The sequence below is a fragment of the Lonchura striata genome, chromosome 2, assembly GCF_046129695.1.
Source record: "Lonchura striata isolate bLonStr1 chromosome 2, bLonStr1.mat, whole genome shotgun sequence".
In the NCBI taxonomy this organism is placed as follows: Eukaryota; Metazoa; Chordata; class Aves; order Passeriformes; family Estrildidae; genus Lonchura; species Lonchura striata.
This window is the reverse complement of record NC_134604.1, coordinates 60,664,892-60,691,934: the sequence shown is the minus strand read 5'-3', so window position 1 is coordinate 60,691,934 and position 27,043 is coordinate 60,664,892. Positions and strand designations below refer to the sequence as shown.

General features: G+C 41.8%; 1 protein-coding gene across 3 annotated transcripts in view; it reads left to right on the top strand.

Moving 5' to 3' along the window:
* The window catches only part of TSC22D1 (TSC22 domain family member 1), a 94,634-nt gene extending 68,368 nt beyond the window's left edge, over positions 1 to 26,266 (top strand). Inside the window, exons 1-3 of one of the 3 annotated variants that reach the window (XM_021528469.3) lie at positions 23,138 to 23,475; positions 23,894 to 23,945; positions 24,853 to 26,266. In XM_021528469.3, coding sequence (XP_021384144.1) covers positions 23,351 to 23,475; positions 23,894 to 23,945; positions 24,853 to 25,110 — 435 coding nt within the window. In that variant the 5' untranslated portion in view covers positions 23,138 to 23,350 and the 3' untranslated portion in view covers positions 25,111 to 26,266. Of the gene's footprint in view, positions 1 to 23,137; positions 23,476 to 23,893; positions 23,946 to 24,852 lie in introns of those variants that run through there. The other 2 variants (XM_021528471.3, XM_021528468.3) reach the window with 2 other exon arrangements.
* The last annotated feature ends 777 nt before the right edge of the window (positions 26,267 to 27,043 follow it).

Here is a 27,043-nt window from a genome sequence, read left to right as displayed (position 1 = left end):
TACTGCCATGATGTGCATCTTTAGAAAAGATAATTAGCCAGGAATATTTATTTCCTTATCTGCTGTTTCTATTCCTCCCTCACTTTTAACAACAGTAAAATAGATAGATATCCAGGTAGAAAATAACAAAATTTTGTATTTGCTTTTTGGTGACATATATCTACTTTTGGTACTGTATATATATATATATATATCTACCTGCTTTTGGTGGTGTATATCCTGCCTGGTGTTTCCTGAGAGACGTTATGCTCGTAATGGAGCTGGCGTGTGTGTAAGGAGGGGGAACGCAGCCTAGAAAGAAAAAATGTTCATAGTCTCACTCCTCCTACTCTGCCAGTCATTCGTTTCTACCTTCACTTTTATATTGTTCGCATGGAGTAGCAGGTGGTAATTTTTGGTTTTCCTTCAGATCCAGTGAAAAGGAGAAGGCAAAAACATGTGGGCAGGGTGAAGTAGGCAAACCTCTTGTGGCAGTTAGTTGGAGCCCATTGTGAAATACAGTAGTGGAATATGTGTAATGGAGTGAGAGTAAAGGAATGTTATTCAACTTGTCTTGTTAGCTGCATTTGTGCCTTTTATTACAACACTTAAAATTCAGCCTTTGTCAATGGAAGGCCTGTTGACCTGAATGCTGAGCAAGTTACTCTCATCTTTGGACTTAGCTCAGTATGTATGTACTGATAAGGATCCCTGCAAAGGTTTAATGGGATATTGAACTGTTCACCAGAGGGGAACAGTTTTGGTTTTGATTGGTTTGGGGTTTTTTTTCCTCCCCCTAGCTGCCTTGGGAAAAAACCGCCTCATTTTTTTAACTTGATAAATTGATATTCAGAAGCCAGAAGTAGAGAGAGTTTTTTGGAATATGTTTAGAACCCATCATCCTTGCTACTTCTGGTGCATTTGTCATTGAACAATATGGAGTGTTAGCCATTATTAGCTACAGCTGAAATGCACATAGGTCAATAAACTGGCGTTGCATCCATCCATCTGTCCTGCCCACTCAAAATGGCTGTGCTCTGAAGAGGAGTGAAAACAGCAGCATATTGTTCAGAGCTCACACGGGAATGCTGCTCTCCTAAAAAATCCTCACATGTGCAATGACCGAGTTAGTTGTGCTTGTGGGTAGATGGATGTAGGCTGTGTTTTTGCTTTGAATGGTGCTTAACCAACCTGCACTGAAGGGCAGCTGCTGTGCTGGCTACAGGGGCTGCTGGTGCATGGCTGAGCTGCAGTGCCCCTGGCAGGATATCCTGCATGCTGGAGGCGCTTTGGCGCATGGCTGCAAAAGGCAGGATAGCGCAGTTCAGGGCTGGATTTGTCATTTTGGAAGGAGCTACCCCTAACACTGTCACCTTAGCCCTTTCCAGAGGGGTAAGAGGAGCCATGTAAGGGTCCTGGCTAATATTACTGGTTTACTTCTGGTACTTTAGGTTAAAGTGTTTCTCTAGTACACTGTATTTGGAGCATGAACTAAAGAGAGAGTTGTCACAGGCTGGATGATTTTGCTCACATACATGGAAAAGGGAGCTTGAGTGTCTGTAGCTTTTAAATATTTTTTCCCTTTTTCTTCCTCTTTTCTAAAAGTTGTCATCATAAGACAGTGATCCCGTGGCATTAGTTTATCAGTGGAAGTGCTGTTCTGCCAAGAGAAACTGCAGGGCTTTGGCAGATGCTTGCTGTAGATTTAGTTTCTTGATTCTTCCCTTCCTGTATTTCTTTTTATTTTTTCCCTTGAAAAGTAACATTTCCAGAAGTGCTCTTTCTATTTTTCAGATGTTGTATTAAATGTACCAAAAAAAACCCCATCTGCTGTTACCTTTCTTTTGGGTATTTTTAGCCAATACTTCCTTTATCCTCTTCACTCCCCCATGCAATTCCTGACCTTTCTCTCTTTAATGCTTTGTTCTCCTGTTTGACTTGCCCTGGTTACTTTTTCTTCCTCTTTCTTCCTCTTTCTTCCCTACTTCCACTTGCCTTTTTATTTTGAATCTTTGCTTCTTACTGTTACAGCTGTCCTTAGTTCACTGACATGTTTTTCTAGTTTCCAGATGTGTAGTTTGATGGTTTTCTTGTGGTTCTGTTGTTTAATATTTAATATTTAATTTCATTATAAATATATGTTTCAGTCTCAATTGTAGCTTATATAAAAATAATATTTCTTCCTCTGAGATGCAGTGATACTCTTCCAAGTGCATATTTTGGTCTCCTAAATAACCTTCATAGCTTTTTGCTCACCTGATTACAGCAATTCAATTCAAGAAAATCACTGATAATTGCTGGCTATGGAACTGATGTCTCAGTTTCTGGCTTGAGGGGCATTTCAGCACATCTGAAATGTTGTCATATACTGTGCTTCTGACTGATAAGGGAAGAAGTGAACATATTGTCAGAAGGTCTCTGAAGAAAATGCTTTGTCAGAAGCAGCTAATTTCAGAATTGCTGGCTGTTGTTACATAGGCAGATAAGAAAATTGAAGGTGATGACTTTCAGTTTTTTCTGAAATAAATATTGGCAAAGGAAGTCAGTTTAGAAGTATATGAAATAGACACAGTGTAAGAGTTAAATGTTCACAGGAAAAATAATGAAGTATTGGACTAGTGCTGTCTTCCAATGCCTGCTAAAGGAGCTAATGTTAGGGTGTTGGTGCTTGAACTAATGTAACTTAATCATTCCTGGTGGGCCACTGATGGGATTCATTATAGGAGAATACCTATGTGGTGTCAGTGTCTCAGAGTGGCAAGGTATTTATTTTGCTGTGGTGTTACTTCTTTGATGCTGTTTCCCTGTCAAATCTCTTTAAGCATTTCAGTAGGTTTCACAGCATGATGGAAGTAATTTGTACAAGAACAGGTAACACACAGAGCACTTGTCAGACTGTAAGGTTTCAGTTTCAGCAGCAATCTATACCATTCTTTCTTCTACATGCACAGCACTCATCTTGTGCTGCTCATGAGAGGTCCTGGGGTGGTCCTCTTGGGAAGCAATGTGTTAATGGAGGGTTTTATTCTGGTTTAAACATCAGATAATCACTTTTTAGCTAGATCTTGCCTTGCAGAATTTCTGGCCTAATTGAAGGAAAAGAGGTATAACAACATGTTTTTCCTTCTGTAGGAAAATACTTGGCATGGCAGAGAGAACCCCAGTCCATCCAGTTTCCGCAGCTTGCTTACAGCAGTGAGGGTCATGTTAAAACTGCTGTGCTCACAATACCGAAAGGGCTTGGTTACTCCTGTATGAATTGGTGCTTTTGTAGTGTCTCAGAGGTGATGTTCTGCTTGCCTCCTTTTGTAAGCAGGCTGATTTGTTATGGCTCCCAAAGCTTATTGGGCCTGAGCTGTTGTTTGAGTACAGGCTGCTCTCTGAAACCTGATATAAAGGAAGAATTTTTAACTCTACAGTTGTCTTCCCCCAGATTTTCCTATCTTGATAATGGTTATAACTACATTATTCTAAATCTTTGATTTGCTCCTTTAATATGGATGTCACCAAATGCTCAAGGAATGTCTGCTGTAATTTAGTTTCATAAAGCTCCAGTATTACTGAGGAAGAATATCATATGCATAGCTTTAACTGGTTCCTGTTAGCTCACACCTAGTAATGAGTCTCAGTTTGGAGGTTTGGGCAGGACAGAAATTTAGTCTGCAATTTTCCTGTGGAGGTTTTGGATGGCCCTTTTCAATAGGAAGCTCTGAGTCTTTCTTCATGATGCGTTTGTCTGTCAAAACTGAGGCTCCATTTCATGGATTGTACCACTGGCAACTACAACTTCATAGTATTCTCAAATTCTCTCTTGTATGCTTATGTTAAATGCTGACATGTTTTGGGGGGCAGGGTTCCTTCCCCTCCAGTCTGGCTGAATTTCTGCAAATCCTTAATTTTCATTTTGTATTCAGTTGATGTAACATGCAAAATAAATTGTCAATGCCTTGCAGCAAAAAATGCTGAGCTGTTGTTAGGTGCTGTGCCAGCATGTTCATCATCAGGCTTGTTGTTAATCAGAGATTCTACTGGTTTGTGTTTCACAGGTAGCGCAGCAAAGGAAAGGAGCACTCACCTTAGACTAGGATAGCAAAGCACAGCCAGGGTAGAGACATGCCTTACTTGTAGAAGTGGAAGAGGTACTGGGCTTGTCCCCTGTAGGCTTAATCTGATTTTACTCATTTCCATTGTACAAAAAGCAGTAACCAGTAACTATTCTTACTGGCAGTGTGTGTTCAGTATCAATTCTAATAGTTGCACAGTTTGAATATGCTTTGATGACATTTGCTCTTCTGTTATGATTAAATGACAGAAGTTCAGTGACTTTCAGTTAGTGGAATGTAAAGCACTCACTTGCAGATAGCTCACTATAGTTTTTGGAGAAGTCTGACTCCTGCAGCTGCTCCTTCATGCTTGTGCTGGCTTCCAGGTGTTTCTAATGTGTGTTCTTAAATCGGGACTGCTTTTGAGATTCAAAATCATATCTCTTTAGAAGCCAGGGTGATTGATGCTTCATATTTGATAATTCTAAAAATTCTCTTCCCTGGGTAATTAAGTCCAAATTAACCAGACAGAATTTTATGAAAACTTCAGAACTATGTGATATAAGTAATTTCTTGAAAGGAAAATAAATGGACCAGTTGGAAAAAAATTCTCTTGCATCATTAAACACTGTGTTATTTCTTGTGCAGGAACTCCTTGAGCTGCTGGTTGCTCGCGGGTTGGAGGATACTATAGGAAAATTGCATTTACCTGCTTGCCTTTTTGGTTTCTCACTAAATATCTGCCTCGGGCCATGCCTAGAAGTGGCTCCCAGGCTAAATGGATGTTTCAATCCAGTGAGATCTTCCCCATATATGTTTCTTGCTCTTTCACACAGGAAGGAGCAGCTTTTCAGCAATATGTGTAGGGGTACCAAGATGAAAATAAAAATTGAGTGTAAACTAACAGACTAAACATGCGCAATTGTAGTGCTTATCTCTATGTAACTGAAAGCCATACCTTTGGTATCACTTGGTGATGGCTGAGGGATGTATAAGAAAATTCCTCAGATGTGCAATTAGGATGTTAATAGCTAAAGACTTTTTTTTAATTGCTTAATGATGGACTGAAAGCTATCTTCTCTAACTGCACTTCATTATAGTCATTCAAAATACAAAGACAGCAAAAATACAGCAGTGATTTTTGCTGCTAGCATTTGGGAATGAGATGTTTTCCAATTTGTTGTCCATGTTCTTGTCTTTCACTTCAGTGCTTCAGTTTTCAATTCAGTGCTTTGGTTTTCAATACAGTGCAGATGTCTTGTTACAGTTTGTTTTTTTGGGTTGGTTTTTTTTTTTTTGGTGCTTTTTACTTTTTCTTGTCATTAAGACTATTTCCTTTGATATTCTGGCATACATTGCTTTACTCATGGGTTCTAATATTTTCTGAAGGCAGTTTTTGTTTTTGTGTGCTGCTGTTGCTGACTAGCAGCCTTGTGAAATCCTGTGCCAAAGCACTCCATAAAGATTGACTTAAAATAGGAGAGTGCTATATAACAGGGCATTAAAAATCCTGTAGGTTAGGATGCAGCTGATATATGGGATCTCTCCCATAACAGTAAGCACTGTAACTTCATATGAAGGTTTCTTTGCTGTACTTGTATTTTTTTTAGCCTCTAAATATCCTAAGGGTTGCATGTTTGTAACTTTAAAGTTTCCAGAAGAACTTGAATATCTGGTATATGTTATGCTTTATCAAGCATTCATAGGCACATCCGAATTTTAAACTTATTCTTAGTTTGTTGCATCATGACAAAATTGATGCTTGTTACCATAGGTTGCTTTATGTCTGTAGTCTAAAGGTTGGCTTTATTTTCTACTTCTTATGGTGAAGTCTGCATTATTTAAACCGTGTCTGAAGTCCTCTATAGAATGTGGAAAGTGAACCTACTGAATGTTTACCCCGTGGACTTATGGCAGCTCAATCAGTGATGTGTAACACGCTGAGGAATGTGGGCTGTAGTGCTACACTTTATTCAGACTGACATTAACAGTAAATTCTGCTGGATGAATGCCAGATTCATTCACTTACAGGTTAGATCTAAACTTGGGCTGATGTATTTTTTAATTTTTTTTTTTTTTAAAGCAAAACTGTCAAGGAGTACCACAAATCAAGAACCTTGAAATAGGCTCCCTCTTTCCCTTTAGACATAAGAGCTATGGGTGGGGGAGAACCTAGGTACCCTGATGCTCTCATGCATGAAATCTTGTTTTTTGTTTCATTAAATGTTAAAATTTGCCTGTATCTGACATTCTTATGCACCCAGAGTGATAATTCATCTGTGCACAATCTGTCACTTTATATAAGAGCCAGGATAGTTCTGGACAAAGGAAGGAAAGCATAGCTTGATGCTGAATTCCTGAATGTGATAGGAGAAAAACTAAGATCCTTGTACTTGAGGCATTTTTCAGTTGAAGCTAGAGGCTATTTTTCGAAGCAATAAAAATACTCAATCTCTTAGAAAATCCAGTTGCTTTACAATTTCTTTGTGCTTTCTGTTGCCTTTAAGTTGTTGCCTCACACATGACTGAGTAATGCTTTTAATTACTTGAATGCACTGGAACCGATTTTGTCAAATTTATGGGAAATGCTTATGAAAAAAATGACGTAGTTGACGAATACCTGCCTCTGAAGCAGTTGTGTTTTCACTTTGTTTTCAGTCTGGTAACTGACAAAGCATATCCTTTGCTGTCCTTTGTGAAGGTGAGAAGTGGAATTGATACAGATTTCTCTGCAGCACAACCAACCCCACATAAAATGTTGATTCATTTGAATCAGGTGCTTCTAGATCAGTGGTATAGAAATAATTTTCCTCGACATAGCTGAAGAAGTATCATCAAATGATGTCTGTGAGTGTTGCCTTATTGTAAAGTCATCACCAGAACTGGGGCTGAAGCATGAGGAAAGTTGATTGGTCTTCCCAGGGGTGGAGCTAGCTGTGGCTTTTCTGTGTGGGCCCAGCAGTGAACTTGCTGCTTTGCAAAATGAAGCAGCTGCTGTATGCTACAGTCCTGCATCATACATGCTTGGGTGTGTATATATTTGCTTTCCACTTTCAAACTGACTCTGATGTGGTTTATTCTAATAAGCAGAGCAAATTACAAGAATTTTAGCAGAAATTCATCAGAAGGATACTGCAAAAATAATATTTGCAGTAGTATCTTTTTATTTGTGTGGATGTGTGTTGATAGTACAGTTATTAATCTTCGATAAATTTTATCCAGTGCTTAGACTTGTATCTCTTAAGAAATTCCTTTCCCCCCCCCCCCCCCCCCCCCCCCCAAATGTAATCTAACATTTAGTGATCTTTCTGGCTATATGGGAAACCCAGATTTGAGTCAGAAGAGCTTTGGAGCTGAGTGGTGTATTAGTCAGATGTGCACAACTTTCTGGACCCTGTTTTTAACTCTCATGATAGCTGCTAGCATGATGGAGCTCCTGTTCAGTGGGCATCTCAGAACAGGAAAGGAGAAACTAAAGACTGGAAAGCTTAATGTCACTGCTTTCATCCCTTTCCCACTCCAACATCTGTCAGTATGCATTCATAGTTTCAGGCATCCTAGAAGACACCTGTGACCAGTGGCACATATTGTATGCACAGTAGGTATGGAGAAAGATTGTTCTCCTATGTGGTGTCAACTGTGCAGCTTTACAGGCAACAGAGATGGCAAGAAAACAGCAGTGTTAGGGGAATGGCATCTTAAAATCTATCAGCTCTCTTGGTGCAATTCTGTGGGACACAGACTTAGCTAAGCCTGACTGCCTTGGCTTAGCACATCTGATATATGGGATTGTGTAACTAGCACAATTCATTAGGAATTATTGCTGCCTCCAACTCTGGAAGGATATATAAGGATGCTGCTCAGTAAAATTTCTGTTTTGTTTCAGCTTTTTGGAATTGGTTTTGAACATTCTTCTAGTCAGCTTGATACTTCAGCTCTTTAAAATAAGCAAGATTCCATGCTATAACTAATATTTCATTTTGAGTACTGAAGTTACTCAGTAATATTGGGTCAGACTTTCTCAGTAGTTGTTTATTGGTGTGATTGCTGTTTCCTTTGTTCCTTGTTTATTTCCCATTGAAGCCTGTTTACTTTGATTCACCTCTCTCTTATAAGTGGTTGTAGCCACTTGAAGCTTTCAAGAGGAGCTCTGCTTTCAGAGTAAACATCCCTCTTTTAGGGCTGTTATATCAGTCTGCCTCTACTCCAAGGACCAAGATCCAGGCATGCAACTGCTCCACCATCTGAGTGGTCCCACCTCTGTGCCTTTTCAGTGGGAGTGAGAGGAGAATGCTAAAATCAGCCTTGACTGTTACCCATTCCCATGCTGTGCTGAGAGAGATGGACTTGATATAATAAGAGAAACATTTATTGTAAAGTGTAACTTGTCGGCTTCAACTCCTTGGTGTGTCTTAAAAGGAACATTATGCTCTGTCCTTGTAAGACAGGCGTACAAGGATCTGAGAAGGCTGTTCAGAAATATTCTGCCCTCCTTCACAGTTAGTACATCTGAAGCTCCATTTAAATTTTCTGAATGCCCTCTTGGCTTTGGGAATGGGTGTGGAGTTGCGGTTTTATATGTTTTATTACATCTTTATTCTGTCATGGTTTGTTCCAGTGTACCCCCATACTGTATTGGTTTCTCCCTGAGTTTTCCCACCTTTCCCCAAGTGTCAGTCTCCCTAGAAAATGCCAAGTCAGTCCCCTGTCCCCTCCCAGTGCCTTGTCTGACACTCGGTGTCCCTTCCCCTACCTCTGGAAACTTCCATCCAGGGCACCGAGTGATTGGATGAGGTCCTGGGACCCCTGCCCTGTCTCCCCCTCACTGGATCCCCCAGATGTCAATCCCCACAGAGTCGCTCCTGTCTGTTCCCCACTGGCTGATCGGCCCCCCTCCCTCTCCCTATGTAACATGTTGCCAGCACCCCTCAGTCGCTCTTGTTGGCTGTCCTCCTTCGATGCTGTTGGATCCTCAGGACCTCAATAAGCATTGGATTTTTGCACCCAACAAGTGCCTCTCCTCATTTCCTCGCTGTTGGAATCAGCAGCGACCTCAGGACCCACCAAGCACTCTCCAAAGCCCAGCCGGGTACAGCGGAGGGTGCTTCCACTCGCCCTACTCGCCCCGCAGGAGAGCTAGCCGGGGCTGAGGACAGGGGTCTGGGGCGGGGACGCGGCAAGTGGGGAACTAATCCCACTGCACCCCTCATTTCCAAGGGAAAACAATTTGCCTTTTTTCCTTTCTTTGCTTCCTCAATACCTCCTAAAGAAAATATTCCCTGTGTGTGATGGTGGACTTCTTAGTTCTAAGTAGTTGGTTTTAACACTCCCTTCCTCACCCAAGACAAACCCCTTTCTTTTTTATTGTGTAATACCTACTTCTCTTGCCATCAATCACCTCTTCACCACCTTGGCAAGGTACAGGAGAAGTGCAGGTAAATAATATATGGCTGTGCTCTGAGCCAGCTGACAGAGGGCCAGTTTAGATTAGGTAACAGGAAGCAATTCTTTACAGTGAGAATGGTCAGACACTGGCACAGGAGGCCCAGAGAAGCTGTGGATGCCCTATCCCTGGCAGTGTTCAAGGTCAGGTTGGATATGGTTTTGGGTGACCTGGTCTAGTGGAAAGTGTCCCTGCCCATCACAGGGGGATGGAACTAGATGGTCTTTAAGATACCTTCCAATCCAGATCATTCTGTCATTCTAAGAACTTGTTCAACCCTTCCATTTGGTTTCTTTCCAATGTATTCTTGCAAGGCAAAATCTACTTGAGGAGACACATCTGGCATCACTTTAGCAGTCAGCAGTAAGCCCAAGTAACATTTGCTAGGTTGGGTTTCTGGTTTTGTCTCTGCATTTGTGTGGTCTTGGTCTGATGGAAGGATGTAACCATTGCCCATGCTCTCTGGTGTGGTGGGAGTTCCTGCACACATACTGCAAGTAGCTGGCTGTTTCTGTGGTGAGAATTCTCTCTTGCTCTGCAGCTTGCCTGTGGAGTAAGGAAATTAATCTTCTTTGCTTCTGTACAGTGTACTTGTGGGCAGTCAACTTATCTTCCCACTGAAAAGCATTCAACACAGTCAAGGAAGGAAAATGGTGAAGCAATGTTGGATAATGGTATCTATGCATATAGGCTCATCATTACATGGCAGAGAGTTACTACAGTGCACCAGAACCCTCCTCATGGCAGTCTGTGTTTCTGTGAGGAAGAATATGCAGTATTTGATTGAATTTTGGCTTGATACATGATGAATTGCTATCTTTATCTGACTAACTAGATATGTGTCTTCAGCTTTCATCACTGGTTCTTTTTAAAGTAGCAGTGATGGACAGGATTTGTTTCTGGCAAACAAGCTACTGTCACTTTTGTGTTTAATTAGAATTGCCATTAAGCCTTAGAACTTTGATTTGAGAAACAGTACAACTTGTGCTGCCTTTCTCTAAGCAGAATTAGCTATCTGTAGTGATTAATATGTGCTTCACAAAAAGTAGGAGCAAGTTGAATCAGCTTCAGAGTTGACAAATTTGGCAGTGCTGAGAGAAGATGCATTTGTTTGAGATTTGAAAACGTAATCATGAAGATTTTAATCTCTTTTGATGCTTTATGTAACAGAACACCATGTGACCTCAGGATCTGTGGTGTCACTGTTTGCCCTTCTTGTTTTTCTTGATCATGACCAACCAGTATTAAACTCAGCAAACTTTGAATTGAAGCAAGTGGATAATCTTTAACGGGCAAGGCTTTGCAATTCTTGAAGTACTGCAGAATTCAGGACCCGTAGCTAATAGTGGAATGCTAATGCTAATCTTACAGCCACCAAGGACTGAGAGGTATCTCTTCTGACCCTCCGTCTGGGGGAAACTAATCAGCAGGTGCTAAATAAATACATCAATGAAAGTGGGATTTCTCCAGAAACAAGTGCCTGACCAAATAATCATGAAAGTGTTATTCTTGGAACTGGAACACCATCTGAAGAGGTACTTGTAAAGTTTTTAATATGTAGATACTTGATCTATTTGTTTAATTTTGGGGGAGGTTCCTTTATTCTGTTTGCACAAATATTTAATACTTCTAAATCAAGATACTTGGCACTTGTTGAAACTATTTCAAGCTAGGAACATCATGCTAGTTGAGAGTACTGTCATGCAGAGTTGATTACTTGTTCAGTGGAAATCTACATGCCTTGAAATATCTTTACTGCAGTATTTAAAATAATCCGTATTATAAAATGTTTGCTCTTACAGTGCTTTTACTTCCTTTTTCCAAAAAATGTTATTCTAGTTATTACAAATTTTAAATAATGTAATATTAAAAGAAAAAAGAGAATTTGAAAAAACAGGATTTGAAACTCAAGTAAGTTTGTATTCATTCAAATACTTTTCATATATAATATGCACTATCTTCTGTACTGTCACATGATTAAAGAAAAGTTTAGTTAATCAGTCTTGTTAAATGTTTGGAGAGAACTGAAATACAGCTTAGTCTTTTGCAACCTCCTTTTCCATATTTACAGTGAAATATGAACTGCATGTTTTTGATGTGGTTCTTTCTTGTGTTTAAAATAAATACCAAGTAACTTGGTGAATTGGAAGAATTATTTTGCTGAGTTAAAAATTCATGACAGTGAAGGGAAAAAATTCCCTGACTCTTCATGTTGCAGAGTTGTTTTTCTGTGTGCAGAAGGAAAATACCCATCTGTGGGAGGGAGCATGGAATTTGTTCCTATCTTCTGATCTCTGAACTGGTGCTTTTGTTATGCCACACCCTTAAAATTGAAACCCCTTGATCTTATATAAATGTTTACATATATCAACTAATATGTTTAACTTCATATTTTTGTCATGTTGTGTTTGTGGTATTGCCTGTGGAGAACAGCTTTCCTCTGTGAATGGTGTCGCTTTAAAGAATATAAAATTGTACATTGGAAAACTTTTTTTAAAAGCTCACTTTTCATTTTTTTCAGTAATTGACAGTTTCTGAAAGCAGTAAAATTAGAGTAAGTTAATTGAATGCTTAAGGTAAGTATAATATTCTATAACAGCAATTGATATGTAATGGGAACAGTTATGTGTGAGCAGCACTTGTATACAGCAGTGATTGGTATCACGTATTACTGAACAAAGGAGGTAGTATTGAGGAGGTTGTTTCCTACCATCAAGCAAGCTATTCCACAGAATGTGTAATGAAAAACTTGTGGTGGCGTAAACATGTAATTTTAACTTTTTTGCGTTATTAAAAGGTTTTGTTGTGAATTTCTTTTACTGATACACACAGGAACATGATGTAGCACCTCTAGTCATAAACCAAAATCTGCATCTGTTAGCATTATACAGAAAATATGGATGGTTTCTCCCGTAGTCTTACTCTGCAAGCTGCTTGCTATTTAGTTTTCATTTGCCTTTGTTTCCTCTAGTTTCTCTTGCAGAGATGCTGGTTTTTCTCCTGGTTATTGTTCAGTCAATTCAAGTTGGCTGGTTGTCCTGTCACCAAAAATAGCAAATGCTAAATGGCAATTGCAAATGGCAGCCTTTCTTGGCTAATATTCCTTGTGACTGTGTTTTTTCTCAAAACTGACCCTGCTGGATGCATGGGTCAAATACAAAGAAGCATTTAGCTTTTTTGTGGATGCAGAATTTGAGAGTGGGTGCAGTTGTGTGTGTCTTTCTGGAGGAAAGAGAAGCAATTCTGGGGTCAGGCATCTCATTTAAAACTTAGAGAATATAGATACAGTTGGGTGAATCTTTTCCTTCTTGCAGTCCTTGGTCAAGGGCAATTTACAGCATACTGAGAAGGACTTGTACTCTTAATAAAATTAAATACTTTATGCATGTTTTGCATTTTAAGGCTGCCAGAATGAAGTCCAAGATTCAGAGTTTATGCTCTAGAGCTCCACCAAGTTGTTTTGAAAAAGCAATCCCAAATGTCTGTGTGCTGTCTAGCACTAGACAGCTGGAAATGGTGATTGTATAGATGTGCAGGAGCTCCAGCCTCTTGTGAAGTGCAGACTGAAGACAGGTGGCTGTGTCCACTTTGGATGTACACCATCATCTTTCCATATTCATACAGAGTGAATGGTGGTGTGGTATCCTCCATATTTCTTTTTGAAACTTGATTGGAAGTGCGGAAGTTGTGAGTGGGGAGGGTGGGGAGAGATAAACAGGTCAGAAGATACTTCAGCCTTTGGTTATGGCATAAACTGGAAGGAGGGAGCACTAGGTATATCTGCTAATTCTTAGGATGGGTAAAGTGGGCTGTAGTTGGTTAAAATACATGAATATTGAAGGCAGGCATGAAAACATCTGTCTTGCTGTTATATTTAGGTCATCCCTATCAGAACTTCAGTAAATTTGTTGAAAGCATACCTGAATGATAGGCATCTAGTCTCTGACAGGTGGACTTGGCAGTGTTATGTTTTGCAGTTGGACTCAATGATCTTAAAGGTCTTTTCCAACCTAAACGATCCTATGATTTTGTGATATCAAGGGAAAGAAAACTCATTTTATTTATGAGCTAATGTTCTTACTCTTTTTTAAAAAGAGGCTTTAATTCATCATTAGGCAAATATTAGGTAGTTGTACTCTAATATGAAGAAATAAAACAAAGGTCTAATAGCCTCTTAAACCTAGTGTTTTCTCTATTTAAAGGTAATTTTTCACTCAAGTCACATCTCAGTCCTCCCAAGGATTCAAAGGATCCTTTGAAGTACCTTGACATCTTTCAGTCTATCAGTATAAGTAAATTCCCCCAGCCTTAGAATCAGTTCAATGTTTCTATTCTACCTGCTTCAGTTTATTGACAACTTGTTTTAAAATGCCTAGTTCTTCAGAAATAGAGCTGAAAAACAGGTTTGGGCAAAATAATTTGAGTCAAGAGCCTATCTGAGTGGGCAGTAGTGCAGTGCTGTGACTGAAACATTCACTTACAAATATTTTTGTTTGTAGTTGTCATGATTGTTTGTACCTGAACTGCAGATTGATGTTACTGTCCACCTGGTGGGGGCCTCTATCAATTAGTAGCAGCTGGTAACAGTCAGAGAGGAATTCCCCTGTTCTGTACCTTGTGTGGGAGGAAGCATGGCTCCCTGGATGGGAGGTTGCCTCCTGTGGGTTTTGGGAGAGATCCTTCTGGCCTCTATGCTTGGTGAACAGCAGTGGTTCCTTGGCTCTGTCAGTGGAGCTGGAAGAGGGGATTTAAATTCTGTGTTGCAGTAGGGATTTTCTCTCCTTCTGTATATTGAGAGTAGTGTAGCAGCTCAGTGTGTTGATGCTGTAGAAGAGTGGCAACTGGGCTAACACCCTGGGTAAGAATGAGGAAACGATTCCTGGGAGCTGTTTTGGACTCCATGCATTTCTAACTGGGTTACTCAGACTTCTGATACTGCAGTTACTTTGGCTTTGTTTTTGTGGGGATTGGGTTTTGTTTTGAATTGTTTTAAGCCACAGAGGTAAAAGGTGTCATTATAATGGTAGTGGTTTCTGAAGGATGAAGTAATTGTTTTTCAGAAGTGTTAGGTACCTGACATAATATATCCATGAGCCTTGGACCTTATATATACAAAAGACGCTTGGACATCTAATTAAATGGTTTAGGTGAATATCCACCAAAAAACATGCATCAGCAGTTTTAGGGAGAGGACAGGAATGCTTCATAAACAGGGTGCCACTTGTAAATGTAGCCATCACTGCATAAAGACGATTACCCAGATACTGATTAAGTATGACATGATAGGCTGCAATCTTTCCTTTGCAAGTTGTGTATTAAAAGATAAAGAGAACGTCTTCTGCTGTTTGCAGAATGTCTGGCTCAAGGGCAGCTAACTGTCAGTGGTGTGTGCCCTGCATGGCCAGCATGGATCCAACAGTCTCAAGGTACTTGCTGCTTTTAAGCTAGAAGATGATGTCCTGTGGAAAATTAGAGCTTCTTACTGCTTGAGGTTCCTTTGCAGGATCAGTAGGGTACTGAGAAAAGCTGGATCCCATTTGAAGGAGAACCAGGACTTAAGGATATACAGCCTTTTGTAGAAGACATGGACCCATGCCAGCTGTTTGCAGTCTCTGGCCTAGAAGGTGCTCCAGGGACATGTTCAAAATATGCTGAGCCAGCACACCTGTGTTCTGTTCTCTTTCATTTGCAGTGTGGCAAGGTTTCAAGAACCAAGTATTGTGTTGAAGTAGGTAATACATCCCTAAAGCCGCAAGGCAGTCGGGTCAAATTAAAATTTTGATCAATCTGTTCTTCAGGTAATTTTTAAGTTTTGCAGCATGCCTCATTTCATAGTTTTGCCTACTTTCCCAGGTTCCTTGTATTCTATTTCATATCAGTATCACTTTACAGTTTATTCCTTCAGCAAGGAGAGTGTAAATGGAGATACTCTGGGATTTCTGCGATTGTGAGTCAGCAGGATTTGTGTCTCTTAAATCATTGAAGCTGTGCCTGGATTAAGAAGCCTGGGAGTGCTTTCCCTCTCCAGAGTTGAGCTGTACCTCTTTCTCAGTGCTGTACTTACTGAGTTGAAGCATGGGCATTCATCAAATTCCTCTCATATGCTTGTTTTCACAGATGGGGGGGGGAAGGTACATGCTAGGCAGGAAATTATCCCACAAATGCTCAACTCATCATGTTTTAAAAATTTTTTAAATTGTTTTTAAAATTGTTTTTTAAACATTTAAAATTGTTTTTAAACATTTTAAAATGTTTTAAAATTTTGGGGTACACGGTACTGTGCAGCAAATTTAGTATTTATGTGCAGTAAATGTGCAGTATTTATGTGCAGTAAATTCTTATTTGTTTGTGGAAATTCTCTCCATGCTTTCCTGAATGGTAATGGAAGTAAATGGGGTTTGATTTCTAGAAATTAAAATCTCAATTCAAGTAGAAAAATACCTTTAAATAGGCTACAGTAAATTCAGCCTGTTAAAGAACAGTTCTTGGATGGTACAGAAGGTCTTGAATTTTTCTTGTTTTGTCTTAGGAAGTCACCAGATTACGACAAACTGTGGGTTGTGGCATTACTAGAGCAGAGTATTTTGACCACTCAGAGATTAAGAAATAAGGCATTTCAAATTTGTGTAATATGCATGCACTGGAGCCGGGGGAGTTAATCTTAAAGTCATTTACATACTTACACATTGCTACTGCTGATACACGTGAAGCCATTTGTTGGTTATTGCAGAGACAGAAACTGTGGGAGTGTAAATGGGCAGCTGGATAAAGATCTGTTGTCTTAACATACTTGCTGAGGAAGAAAAGTGGCATTGAAGTCTGAGCTTATTGTCTTCTTCTATACGTTATTTTTCTATACGTGTAAACAAGTTGTAGCGTTGGGAGTTTAATGTTATTGAACAGAATGACCTTAAAATGATTCTGCACAGCAGGGTGGTAACGAGGGATCTGCCACCACAGAAGCTGAGAAGTGGCCGATTTTCATCCTCTTTCACGGCAGATCGGTTTCGGCATCCCGGGTGCTTCTTTATCACACTGAGGGCTTACTTTTCCTTTCTGTACTTTTCATCAGCTGTTCGTAATAATTTCTGTAAAAGCTGGGGTAGGGAACTTCATTCCCAGCTTCCTGAAGACCATAGGACAACTCTAGTAAATTGCAGAGGTTTTGGCTTTTTTCCTAGCAACTCTGAGTTGGCTTCCAGTGCGATAGGCTTCTGTGGGAAACACAGGCAAGTGTCGCACCAAAAAATGGCCATCAAAGGACAAATGATATTCAGTGGGAAGTGTAGACCAGCTGTTAATGCTATATAAATACTTTTTAATAAGCATGAGTAAATTATTAGCTGATCCAAGATTTTCAATATAGTTTCAAGGATAACAGTTAGAAACAGGGGAGGAGGTGGGAAAAGAGGAAGGAATGGACTAGGGAGTTTAAAAAGGCACAATAGGTGTAAACTTCATAAGGGGCTGGGGACAGCGGAGATTAAGGGCCTTAAGATCCTCCATATCTCCCCTGTCCACAATTAGCAGTACTCAGTAAGACATAGTTTTCCCATTTCATGAGACCTGGTGTAGCTTTTCTGCAGCCTTAAGGAAACAGAAAATAATACAAATTCAAAAATAATAGAAGATGACCCTTCTTAGTTACAGGTTAATTTGGCTGTTTTTAAATTTGATCACTAAAGCCATTGTGTACTATTGAAGGTAACCTGGAGTGGGTGGGTGTCAGCCATTGTAGTTCCTCCTGGGCTGCTTGTCCCTTGGGTCAGAGATGCTTTTTAATACAAAGTATTTCATCTTTCCAAATGCTTGTCATGCCAGTGTGCCAAAACACTCCATATACTTGCCATGTTTATTATGTTAAATGTAACTTAAAATGATCCAGTGACTCTTTCCTTCCCTCCTTCATTTAATTTTGGAGTATGTGGTTGAAAATCTGTTGTACAGTTAGAATAAGTGGGATGACACACTTGTGTAAATGGTTTTTACTTCGAGGTGTTCTTGCCTTTGAGAAAAGCATTTATACATGAAAAGTACACAGAAGACCAGGGAATTGAACACTTTTTTATGCATTCATTCTTAAATTATTGAGGCCAAATTTCACATAAAGGAAAAATAAATTTGGGTAGTGAAACTTAAAGGTTGTAACATTTTATCACTCTTCTATATATGCTGCTTTATGACACTAAACTTCTTTCCCACATCCATCCTGGGGACAATGTCAGCATGCAGTGTGACATTGTGTGCAGCTTTCTGGAAGAAAGAAAATATTCCTGGCTCAGATGTCTCACTTAAAACTTTCAGGGTGCTAATTTCACCTGTAGTAAATGTTTCACACCTACTCATGTAAAGGTTTCTAAAATCAGGAAAACCTGTGATTCCCAAGCTGCATGTTACTGCAAATGTATAACTTCTTTAAATTTGAAGTGGAGTAGCATCTGGATGTAATTTCAGGTTTTGAGTTATGATAGACCTCAGCTTGCTCTGTGAGGGGACTTTGAAACTCACTGGACATGTGCACAGCACAGACCTTCATCTCAGCTGCATTGCTAGATGGTTATCTATGGATGATCTCGGGAAAGGCTTACATCCCTCTCCAAGCATCCAAATTTCTTTAAGATGGCTCATATTTCCCTGCAGGATTCTCTCTGATGGGTAACAAGTGGGTCATCTCTTTGACTGTATCCAGGTACTTGATTATAGACAGTATGTCTTGTTTTGTCAGCATTAAAGTTGGTAGAATCATTATAATTCTCATTAAAAATAACTAGGATTGACTTGGTAATTAGTTGTCTGTCAAAGAGAAAGAGGATATCCTCAGAGGAACCAGTGAGAACCTCTTCTTGTTTTTCTTTTGATCTTACGTGGTTATCTTCTTGCTTTAAATGCAGCCTTCTGTCTCTAGTGCAGAGCTCACAGCGTGATACTTCTTTGTATGCACTGCGATCAGAGATACTGTCAGGTTATTTCCAGAGCCCCAGTAGGGTGTGTGTATTCTTTCCACTAAATATTTATCTAGTTATGCTTGCACATCTGGAAAAAAAAATATTTACAAATACAGCACTTCATTTAACTAGCATATTGCATAGCTTTCCCTTTTATCTGTTTTTCCTGGAACTAAACCCCAATTTCTAGCAAACTAATAAACTAAATTATAGATGCAAATAATATTACTGTGGGGGAGGAAAAGCTCACATTTAAGAAAACTGAGAGAGTACTGTCTTGTAGAAAGAGCTTTTTCAATTTAGCAGAAATATATAAATTGAAATAGTAGAATTCAATCTAGGAATAAAATACATGTCTTTTGGAGCTGAGCTGTAAGTTCTTAGTGGCTTGGTTTCTTTAAATCAAGATCTTAGCTAAAGGTTTCGAGCTGGAAAAGGAAGTTGGCTGAGATTTTGTGAACTTTATTTAGGCTATCTGAAGATGGGGCTTGTGTGGGTGGAGTTATTTTGTTTGGTTGTTTTTTGGTCCTTAGTCTGTTAAAAATATTTATGATTTACTGTGGGAAAGAAAGTTCGTTGGACAGCTTCTCCAGTTATGTACCTTTACTGAAACGAAGAAAAAAATTATGACCTACTGAAATAAACGAACCTTTAGTCCTTGATGTAAAGTATAGTCAGAGCTTTTGCTGTCAGTTATTAGCTTGGCACAATTTTGCATAAGTTGGATGCTGGGAGGGTTGCTGTCAGTACACAAAGAATTTTGAATCTATGAATTTTAATGCAGAATAGTATTCTGCCATTTATTCTCCATTTTTAGATGCCAAGTGGAATGCACAGTCAGATGTCAGGTAGAATCTAATTACTGTAGCCTTTACTTGACTAAATAGCAGATTTTATTTTTAACCTCTTCAGTACTTGCATTCTGCAGTTGAAAGCTGTAGTTGAAGTTCACAAGATCTCAGCCTGTCTGAGCATAAGATGAAAGTGTGCTGTGACAGCAATTGCTGTTTTTCTAATATGGTTTCTGATATGGCATCTTTGTAACATCAAAAGATGAGATTTATTTTATGTTCAGAAGATGTGTATTGAGGGCTTTTAATGTTGTCATCTGAAGGGAGCATACACTGACAAGGTACTTACAAGATAAATGTTTTAAATTAAAGAACTTTTTAACACGCATGGAGAAATATGACAAACCAGACTTGCATAGAGACAAAATGATTCTGTGCTGTAGTTTACCTCATTATGTGCTTAAGATGAAAAGCACTTTCTTCAAGTGCTTAGCATGAATAAATTGAGACAGGAGGAAATAATTTAGTGGGAGGAACAGTGTTTAAGGGCTGAAATATTACAAAAGGTGACATGTGCTAAAAAGTCTTTGACTACTCTTTGTATGTTCAGTTTAAGAAGTCAGTTTACTTGAGGATCAAAGATGCTGGTGAACTACTCGTTTGCTGTATCAGACTCTAGTGATTTCTCAGGAGCCCATCTCGAGTCTTTTTCTGTTACTTTATGCAGTTTGTGAACACCTGGGGTGCTCTGTAGATAGGCAGGTTTCCAAAGCATGTGCTAACATGAATTTGTCCAACTCAGTGCACGCCTAGAGTGCCTCAAACTGAAGAATTCTGCAGCCTTTCTCACCTCTACTCTCAGGAATTTAAGCTTTTCCAGGAGCTGAATATCCCGTATGATCTGTTAATGATGTGGTTATAAGGTTTTGAGTAACACAGTAGTAATCTTGACACCCTTCTAGAGGAAAACTGAGTTTGGAGAACTAGCTTCCTTAAATCTTCCATGTACTTTTTTTATTTCAAAAATGAGATATTTGTTAAAAACAACAGCAAAAACCCAGTCCTTAAGAGCTCAGTGTCTGTCCTTGTCAGGCAGATGATGGGGTGTTGAAATGAGAACATCAGATATAGTGGTGCTGTCTCCTCCTCCAAAAAAATTCACCCCAGTTTTGGAGATAAATGTAATTTATATAGTGGGTTTTTTTTTTTATTTCCTAGATGATCTGCTTTCTCAGCCATAAATGGACTTATGGTTTGCTTTTCTGTAGAGTGGGCAAAGCAGAATGCATATTAATATGCAGTCCTACTTATGCAGCTGACAACTTTCTGTTGAATCACAACTCTACTTGTAGGCATCTAAAAATAAATGACAGATTTTGTTAAAAGCCCACTGAAGTTAATGAAAGATGGTTAATGAGTTTAGTGGGAATTCGATTTAGGATCATATGTGTTATCTCTTCTTTGTGAAGATTAATATAGATTAAAGATAGCAGTGTTGTTAATTTAGTTTGAGAATGGTATCATTTTTCTGTTGTAAACGGAATAATGGCATTTGATAATTATCAGTCGTTCTGGCAGAATCAGGAACCATCTTGGAATGAAACCATGACTTTATTTCTACCTTACGAATGAAATCCAATACAATTGTCTGCTGTCCGTCCTGCAGCAGCAAAGCAGGAGTTTTGAGGATAGGCCTGTGAGTTTGCTATCTTCAAGTTCTTTTATAAAAGCCTGATTAGCCTGATAGGACTTAACCTGTTTTTGCACCTACTCTGCCCTTTTTCTGATAAGAACTACAGAGCAACTGCAATTTTGTTAATTGCGCTGAGTAACTGCCATGGGGAGGAATCATTTGAGACATTACTGATTTTGAAGCCCAACCTTCATGTCATAAAACATGAATTTAGATCAAGTCAAGGAGTTGATACAGATTCCAGTACAGCTGATGTGCTGCTGACACTGTCTGTTACACGGCTCAGTTCATCACTGGTGTGTAGTGAGTAACCTCTGCAAGGAAAGTGCTGCGGGAGGTGCCAGTGCAGCACGTGCTTCCCGGTGCTTGTCCCTCGGCGGGGAAGCTGGAGCCTGATGCCCGTGTTGCTTCCGTTTGTTTGCTGTCACGAGTTTGGAAGTCAGTACATGGAAGAGTTTTTCTAAAACATTTCCTTTAATGTTGAGCCTGTTAGGTGCTATCCTGTGCAAATTCCCCACATGTGCCCTTGTGGGATGTGAACTCTCTCTGGTAGCAGGAAAATGGCTGTAAGGAATTATTATTCTTAAATGTGACCTCCCTGTGAACAGGATTAGTTTGAACTACTCTGCTGGCATTACTGAATGAAAGAATAGTAGTCTAGGACAACATAAATAAACTAAGAAGGATGATGCAGATACGCAAATGCTAAATTTAGCTTTAAGATGATTATTCCGTGCCTCCTGGCTTTCCTGCTTTTCTAAGAGCAGCACCTGTGATGTATGTGACTTGTAGCTATTGGAGAAGTTTGTTGTAGTGAATGGAAGAGGTTTTTGACTTTATTCTTTTGCATCTTTAAGTAATGTAATGTGGAAGGGGCTAGCAGGGGCCTGTTAGCTAAAGAAGCTGAGCAGCAAGAAGCTGATAAGGAGCTTTCTCCAAGGCTGTTACCAAGGAGACCTAGAGAAGAGAGAAATTGAAGAAAGATAAGGAGAGAACTTTGCAGCTGGACAGAGTATTTTTAGAAAGTTAGCTGAAGTCACTGTTACTTTTCACCAATGGTGTTATGTTGAATTATTGTGGCCAATAGTTAGGTAGAAGTCTAAACAATTAGAAAGTGTATAAAAGGTCAGCCATCTTCGAGAATAAAGAGTTACCATCTGAAACTGCTTACTGTCTATACTATGTGTCACGACTGCCTTCGTAGCGGCAATGTAACACATGCTGAAAGTGCAGGTCTAGGAAAGAGTGGTTTTACAGGTTGGCTGTTTCTTGTGACAGTATTTCATGATGGTCTAGTTCAGCCTTTGGTCTCTTTCTAAGCTGTTAGTGGTAGAGAAGATCACTTGGATGGGCACGGAAGTAGTTTATGTGTTCCATGACACATGAGAGCATAACATTTGTTGAGAAAAACATCACAGGTGGGAGAAGGATCTTTTCCTAAATTATTAATGCATGTGCTGTAACTTTTAAGGCTGAGTACCTTATGGTGCAACCTAAAAATAAGTGAATAGGCATTTTCTCTGTTACTATAGAAGAGTATCAGCCGGCTTGCTAGAAACCCACAGGTTTGTGTCATATGTGTGTTTGTAGATGATCAGTGGCTGAATATTTTTTTCATAAATGACTTTATGGGCTGATAAGGTGTGTGTAAAGGATAAAGGGGCATCGTAGCTGTCTGGGAGTTGTATCTGCAGTGTGTGGGTATCCTACTTGTACTGCTTGGCCTGGGCGAAGCGGGCAGAGCTGCCGGGTCCGGGCTCCGCTTTGCGGGGCTGAACCGTGCGGATTTCGGCTCGAGGCGGAGGTGCGGCTGGCTGGATGAGCCGCGGGAGGCGGCACCGGGGCTTCCCCGCCGCCGCGCGCCGATAGGTGGCGGTGTCGGCGCGGCCACGGGCGGCCTCTGGGCTCGTCCCGCGCTCCGCCGGGCCGTGCGGGGCTTCCCCGCCGCTCCTCGGGGCCGCTAATTATTATTATTTTCTCCTCTTTTTCCTTTTATTTTTTTTTTTTTTTAATTTTTATTTTTATTTTAAATCCCCGTCCGTTGCTGCGGCACCGCGCGTGCCGGGGCCGGCGGGGCCCGGCCTGCCCCCCCCGCTCCCGCGCGTGCGGGCCCGCTCCGCGTGGGCGCTCCGGCCCGGGCCGCGCGCGGCGGGGGATGCGCGCTAATGAGATGCGCGGCGCGGGGCGGGGCCGGGGCAGCGCAGCCAATGGCAAGCCGCGCCGGCGCATAAATGAGGGGGGGGCCGGGATACCCGGGTTTTGTGCTGCGCGGCGGAGCGCTGACCCCGCTCGGAGCCGGCCGAGCGCAGCCCCGCAGGGTCCCGCAGGGTCCCGGCCCCGCCTCGCCTCGCCTCGCCTCGCCCGGCGGAGCGGCTCCGCACGCACACACGCCTTCGAGAGGAGCGAGACCTTTATATATATATTTTTTTCCGGGGAGTGTTTCTGGCCGCGGTTGCATGAATGCCCAATGTTGTAGACCGGTGGCAATGGATCTAGGAGTTTATCAACTAAGACACTTCTCGATTTCGTTCTTATCGTCATTGCTGGGCACCGACAACTCGTCTCTGAGGCTCGACAGTAGGTAAATAAGTGTTGTGTCTGAGCGGCTCTGCTGGCGCGGCGGTAGCGGGGCAGGTGAGCTCCGGGCTGGCTCCTTTGTCCGGGGGAGCCGCAGCGGCGGCACCGGCGCCCGCCTCTCCCCCCGGAGCTGCTGCCCTCCCCGGCGCCCACCGCTTCTCCCGCAGCCTGCGATTGAGTTCCATCTTTGTGGTCCGTCGGGGGAAAAATGTCGGGATATTTTGGTCGGGCTGCGGGCGCGGGGCTCGGCGCGGCTTCACAGGTTGCTTTGCTGCATTAGAGCATCCTGGTGAGGCGGCGGCAGGGCAGCGTGAGGATGACTTTCTCAGCCAACTGGCTGCCAATGCTCGCGTTTCTTGTCTCTTAAATAATTCAGCCGCCGCTAATGTTGTATGTTTTTTCTCTTTCTTTCTCTCTTGCAGCTCCTCTGGTGCAAGCGTAGTAGCTATCGACAACAAGATCGAGCAAGCGATGGTACGTACCGATGGGGCATAAAACCTTGTTCGTGCTTGAAGCAGTAAACAATATGGGGATGCAGCGGCGATACCCGTGCTGGGACGCGTTTCGGTAGCGGAGCCGGGGACGGAAGGGGAGGCACGGCGTCGGTTTCGGGAGCTTTGTTATTTTTAATTGATCAAAGGCTTCCCGCGGGGAGGAATGCGCACGTTTGTGTATTGATGCCGGGGAGGGAATGACGGCATTGCTCTTGGCTACTGCCTCCCCAAACGATTGATCCCGGCTCCATGCGGCGGCGGAGGGGCGCTGCTGGGCAGAAAGCGGAGCCTATTTGTGGGGTTTTACAGTCCCAAAGAGAGGGGGTTTTCGGGTACTTTTCATTTTATCTTATTAACTCCCCCCGCCTCCGCCCCCAAGCGCAGGCGAGCAAGCCCCCGCGGGCTGCAGCCGGGGCATCCACTGCCGCTGCGCCCTCCTCCCCGCGGGCGGCACGGGCGCTGCGGTGCCCGGAGCCGGCTCTTCCCGTCGGGGGCCGCCGCTCCGCTGCCCCGGCCCCCGCCCGGCGCGGAGCCGGGGGCCCGGCCGCCCTTTGTTACTGGAGCGGTGCCTGGAGCCGCTCTCCCGGGAGCCTCTCCGGCTGTTGCTAGGCAAACTCCGAGCCTTTAACTCCCGGCTATAAATAACTCGGCCGCCCATTGGCCGCGCCGCGCTCTGACGTCACCGCGGCCGCGCGCGGCCGGCGGGAGGGAGGGAAATGCGGCAACCTGCGCCCAGAACTGGCTGCAGCCGGCGCGCGCGGGGCGGGGCCTGGCGCGGGGCGGGGCCCGGGGCAGCCCGGGCCGCACGTGAGGCCGGCCCGCCCCGCTCGGCTGCAGCCCGCCTCCCTAACGCCTCCCTAACGCGCACGCTGCCTTCTGCCTTGCAGGATCTGGTAAAGAGTCACTTGATGTACGCAGTAAGGGAGGAAGTGGAGGTCCTCAAAGAGCAAATCAAAGAGCTGATAGAGAAGAACTCTCAGCTGGAGCAAGAAAACACGCTGCTAAAAACACTTGCCAGCCCAGAGCAGCTTGCCCAGTTCCAAGCACAGCTGCAGACTGGTTCTCCACCTTCCTCTTCCCAGTCACAAGGGACAACACAGCAGCCTGCTCAGCCAGCATCACAGGGCTCAGGGTCTTCAGCATAGCTCAAGATGTCATCGTCGTCATGATTGCTGGCTTCTGGACTGTCCAGAGCGAGGAGGACTAGCGGGAATCTGCCACAGCCACCCTTCATCCATTTCAGTGCACGTTGCAACCCAGACCGAGGACTCCATGCCTTGCACACATCAAGAGAGGCTTCTCCCCCTTGTATTACACACTCATGTGTCTCTCTCTTACCTCCCTTACCCCTTTGGCTTGAAGGAGTCTATGTTCTTAGGTTGCTCGAATAAAATAAACTTCCAGAGAATTAGCACAAGTATACTGGGGACTTGAGCAGCTTCTGCCAGTGGCTGAGAAACGAAGCTGCATGCCTGATTTTTTTTTGTTTGTTTGTTTGTTTTTAAATCGTCCATTCATCCAGTGCTACAGCTGATACAAGTGCTTTTCAAACTTGGAAACGTGAAGAAATAGACTGGAGTAAAAAGTGATGGCTCAACCCCCTGTAGTGCATTGGGGTTCCAAAGTGTGGACTGGTGTGTAGGATCTAAGAGGAAGAGGGAGAAAGGTAATCTCAGTGTTTAACACTTAATTGTCACCTGAAACCTTAAGTGCAAATATTTGCACCGTTTTCTGAACCAGTGGACAGGTGCATAAAGCTGTATTATATATAGAAAACAGGTAGGTGACAATATAGTTGTTGGGTCATAGGATAATTACCATGAAGGTTATTTGCCTACTGTATATTTGTGTATTTAGTGTAATTACTTTGTAAAATAGAAAACTGTAACTATTTAGGTTGTACAGATTGAAGTTTAGTTGTCTCATTGGCTGATCTGAAGAAGTTTGAAAAGTTTTTTTTTTATGCTACATATATAAGAATGCACCTACGCAACTGTTCAGAATTTGGCAAATTAATGCTGTTTGTGTAACTTCTGAAGATCCCTGGCTGCTGATTATCTTGAAGTAAATCATTGTTCCTTGTAGTTTGGTTCAAGATGGGAAAAACCACTCCAAAAATTATCAAGACCTGCTAGCAAAGAATTAAAGAAACAAAATTGGATTTCCCAGTATGGGTTTTTTGCATATGATCTGTATAGTAGTATGCATATGTTTTTGTGCATGTTCTCTACAGTTGTAACACGTCAATGTATTTAACTGTTGCACTTGTCAACTTTCAATAAAGCATACAATGTTGATAAATCACTGTTTCTATATTGTACTGGTGTTAACCACAGCCACTTTTAAGATGTTGCAATGCAGTTTTACATGGGTGGTGAGGTCAGCTCTTTAAAACAGGCAGATACTGAAGTTAAACGGAGGAGGAGGGAATAGGGCACCTGACTAAGTAAAACACGCTGGGTTTGGTCCAGTCCTGTGTGGTCAGGACTGTAGGGCCACAGATATGTGTTGTTTATGAATATATAAGTTGTTTCCTAGTGGCAAACTGTGCCCTTGCCTGTGTACTGGTCATTCCATGCTGGCACAGTTCCCACCCTTAACTTGAGGTGACAAAGGCAGTAAGCACTGCAGCTATCCCAGCAGGTCAGCCTCTATTAATTACAGTATTAATTCTGCTTTCTGAAAAAAGTTGAATAATTTCCACTTTTGTGTTGTAAGTTTGGAAAAAATGCTTCTTTAGTAATACTGATTAAAACTGAATCTGAGCTTATGACTTTCTAGGTGAAGGAGTAGTGAAGCTGTGATTAATACACTGCAACCAGGGGAGCAAAGGAATTTGCAGTTTTTAAGCAGTAACTTAAAATGCAAATACAAGAAATTAATTTGACTTAAAATAGAAGTGGTGCTTTTTAAAGGGCTTAATTGTCTCAGTTGCCTTTATATTCTGTCTCATATTGCCTTTATATTTACTGAGTGCTTCCAGACCATAACATTGTGAAAATTGACTTTTTTTATATACTTACACAGATCAGCTTTTTCACACTCTTCAGTTATCAAAATTTGTGAAGAATTTTTTGT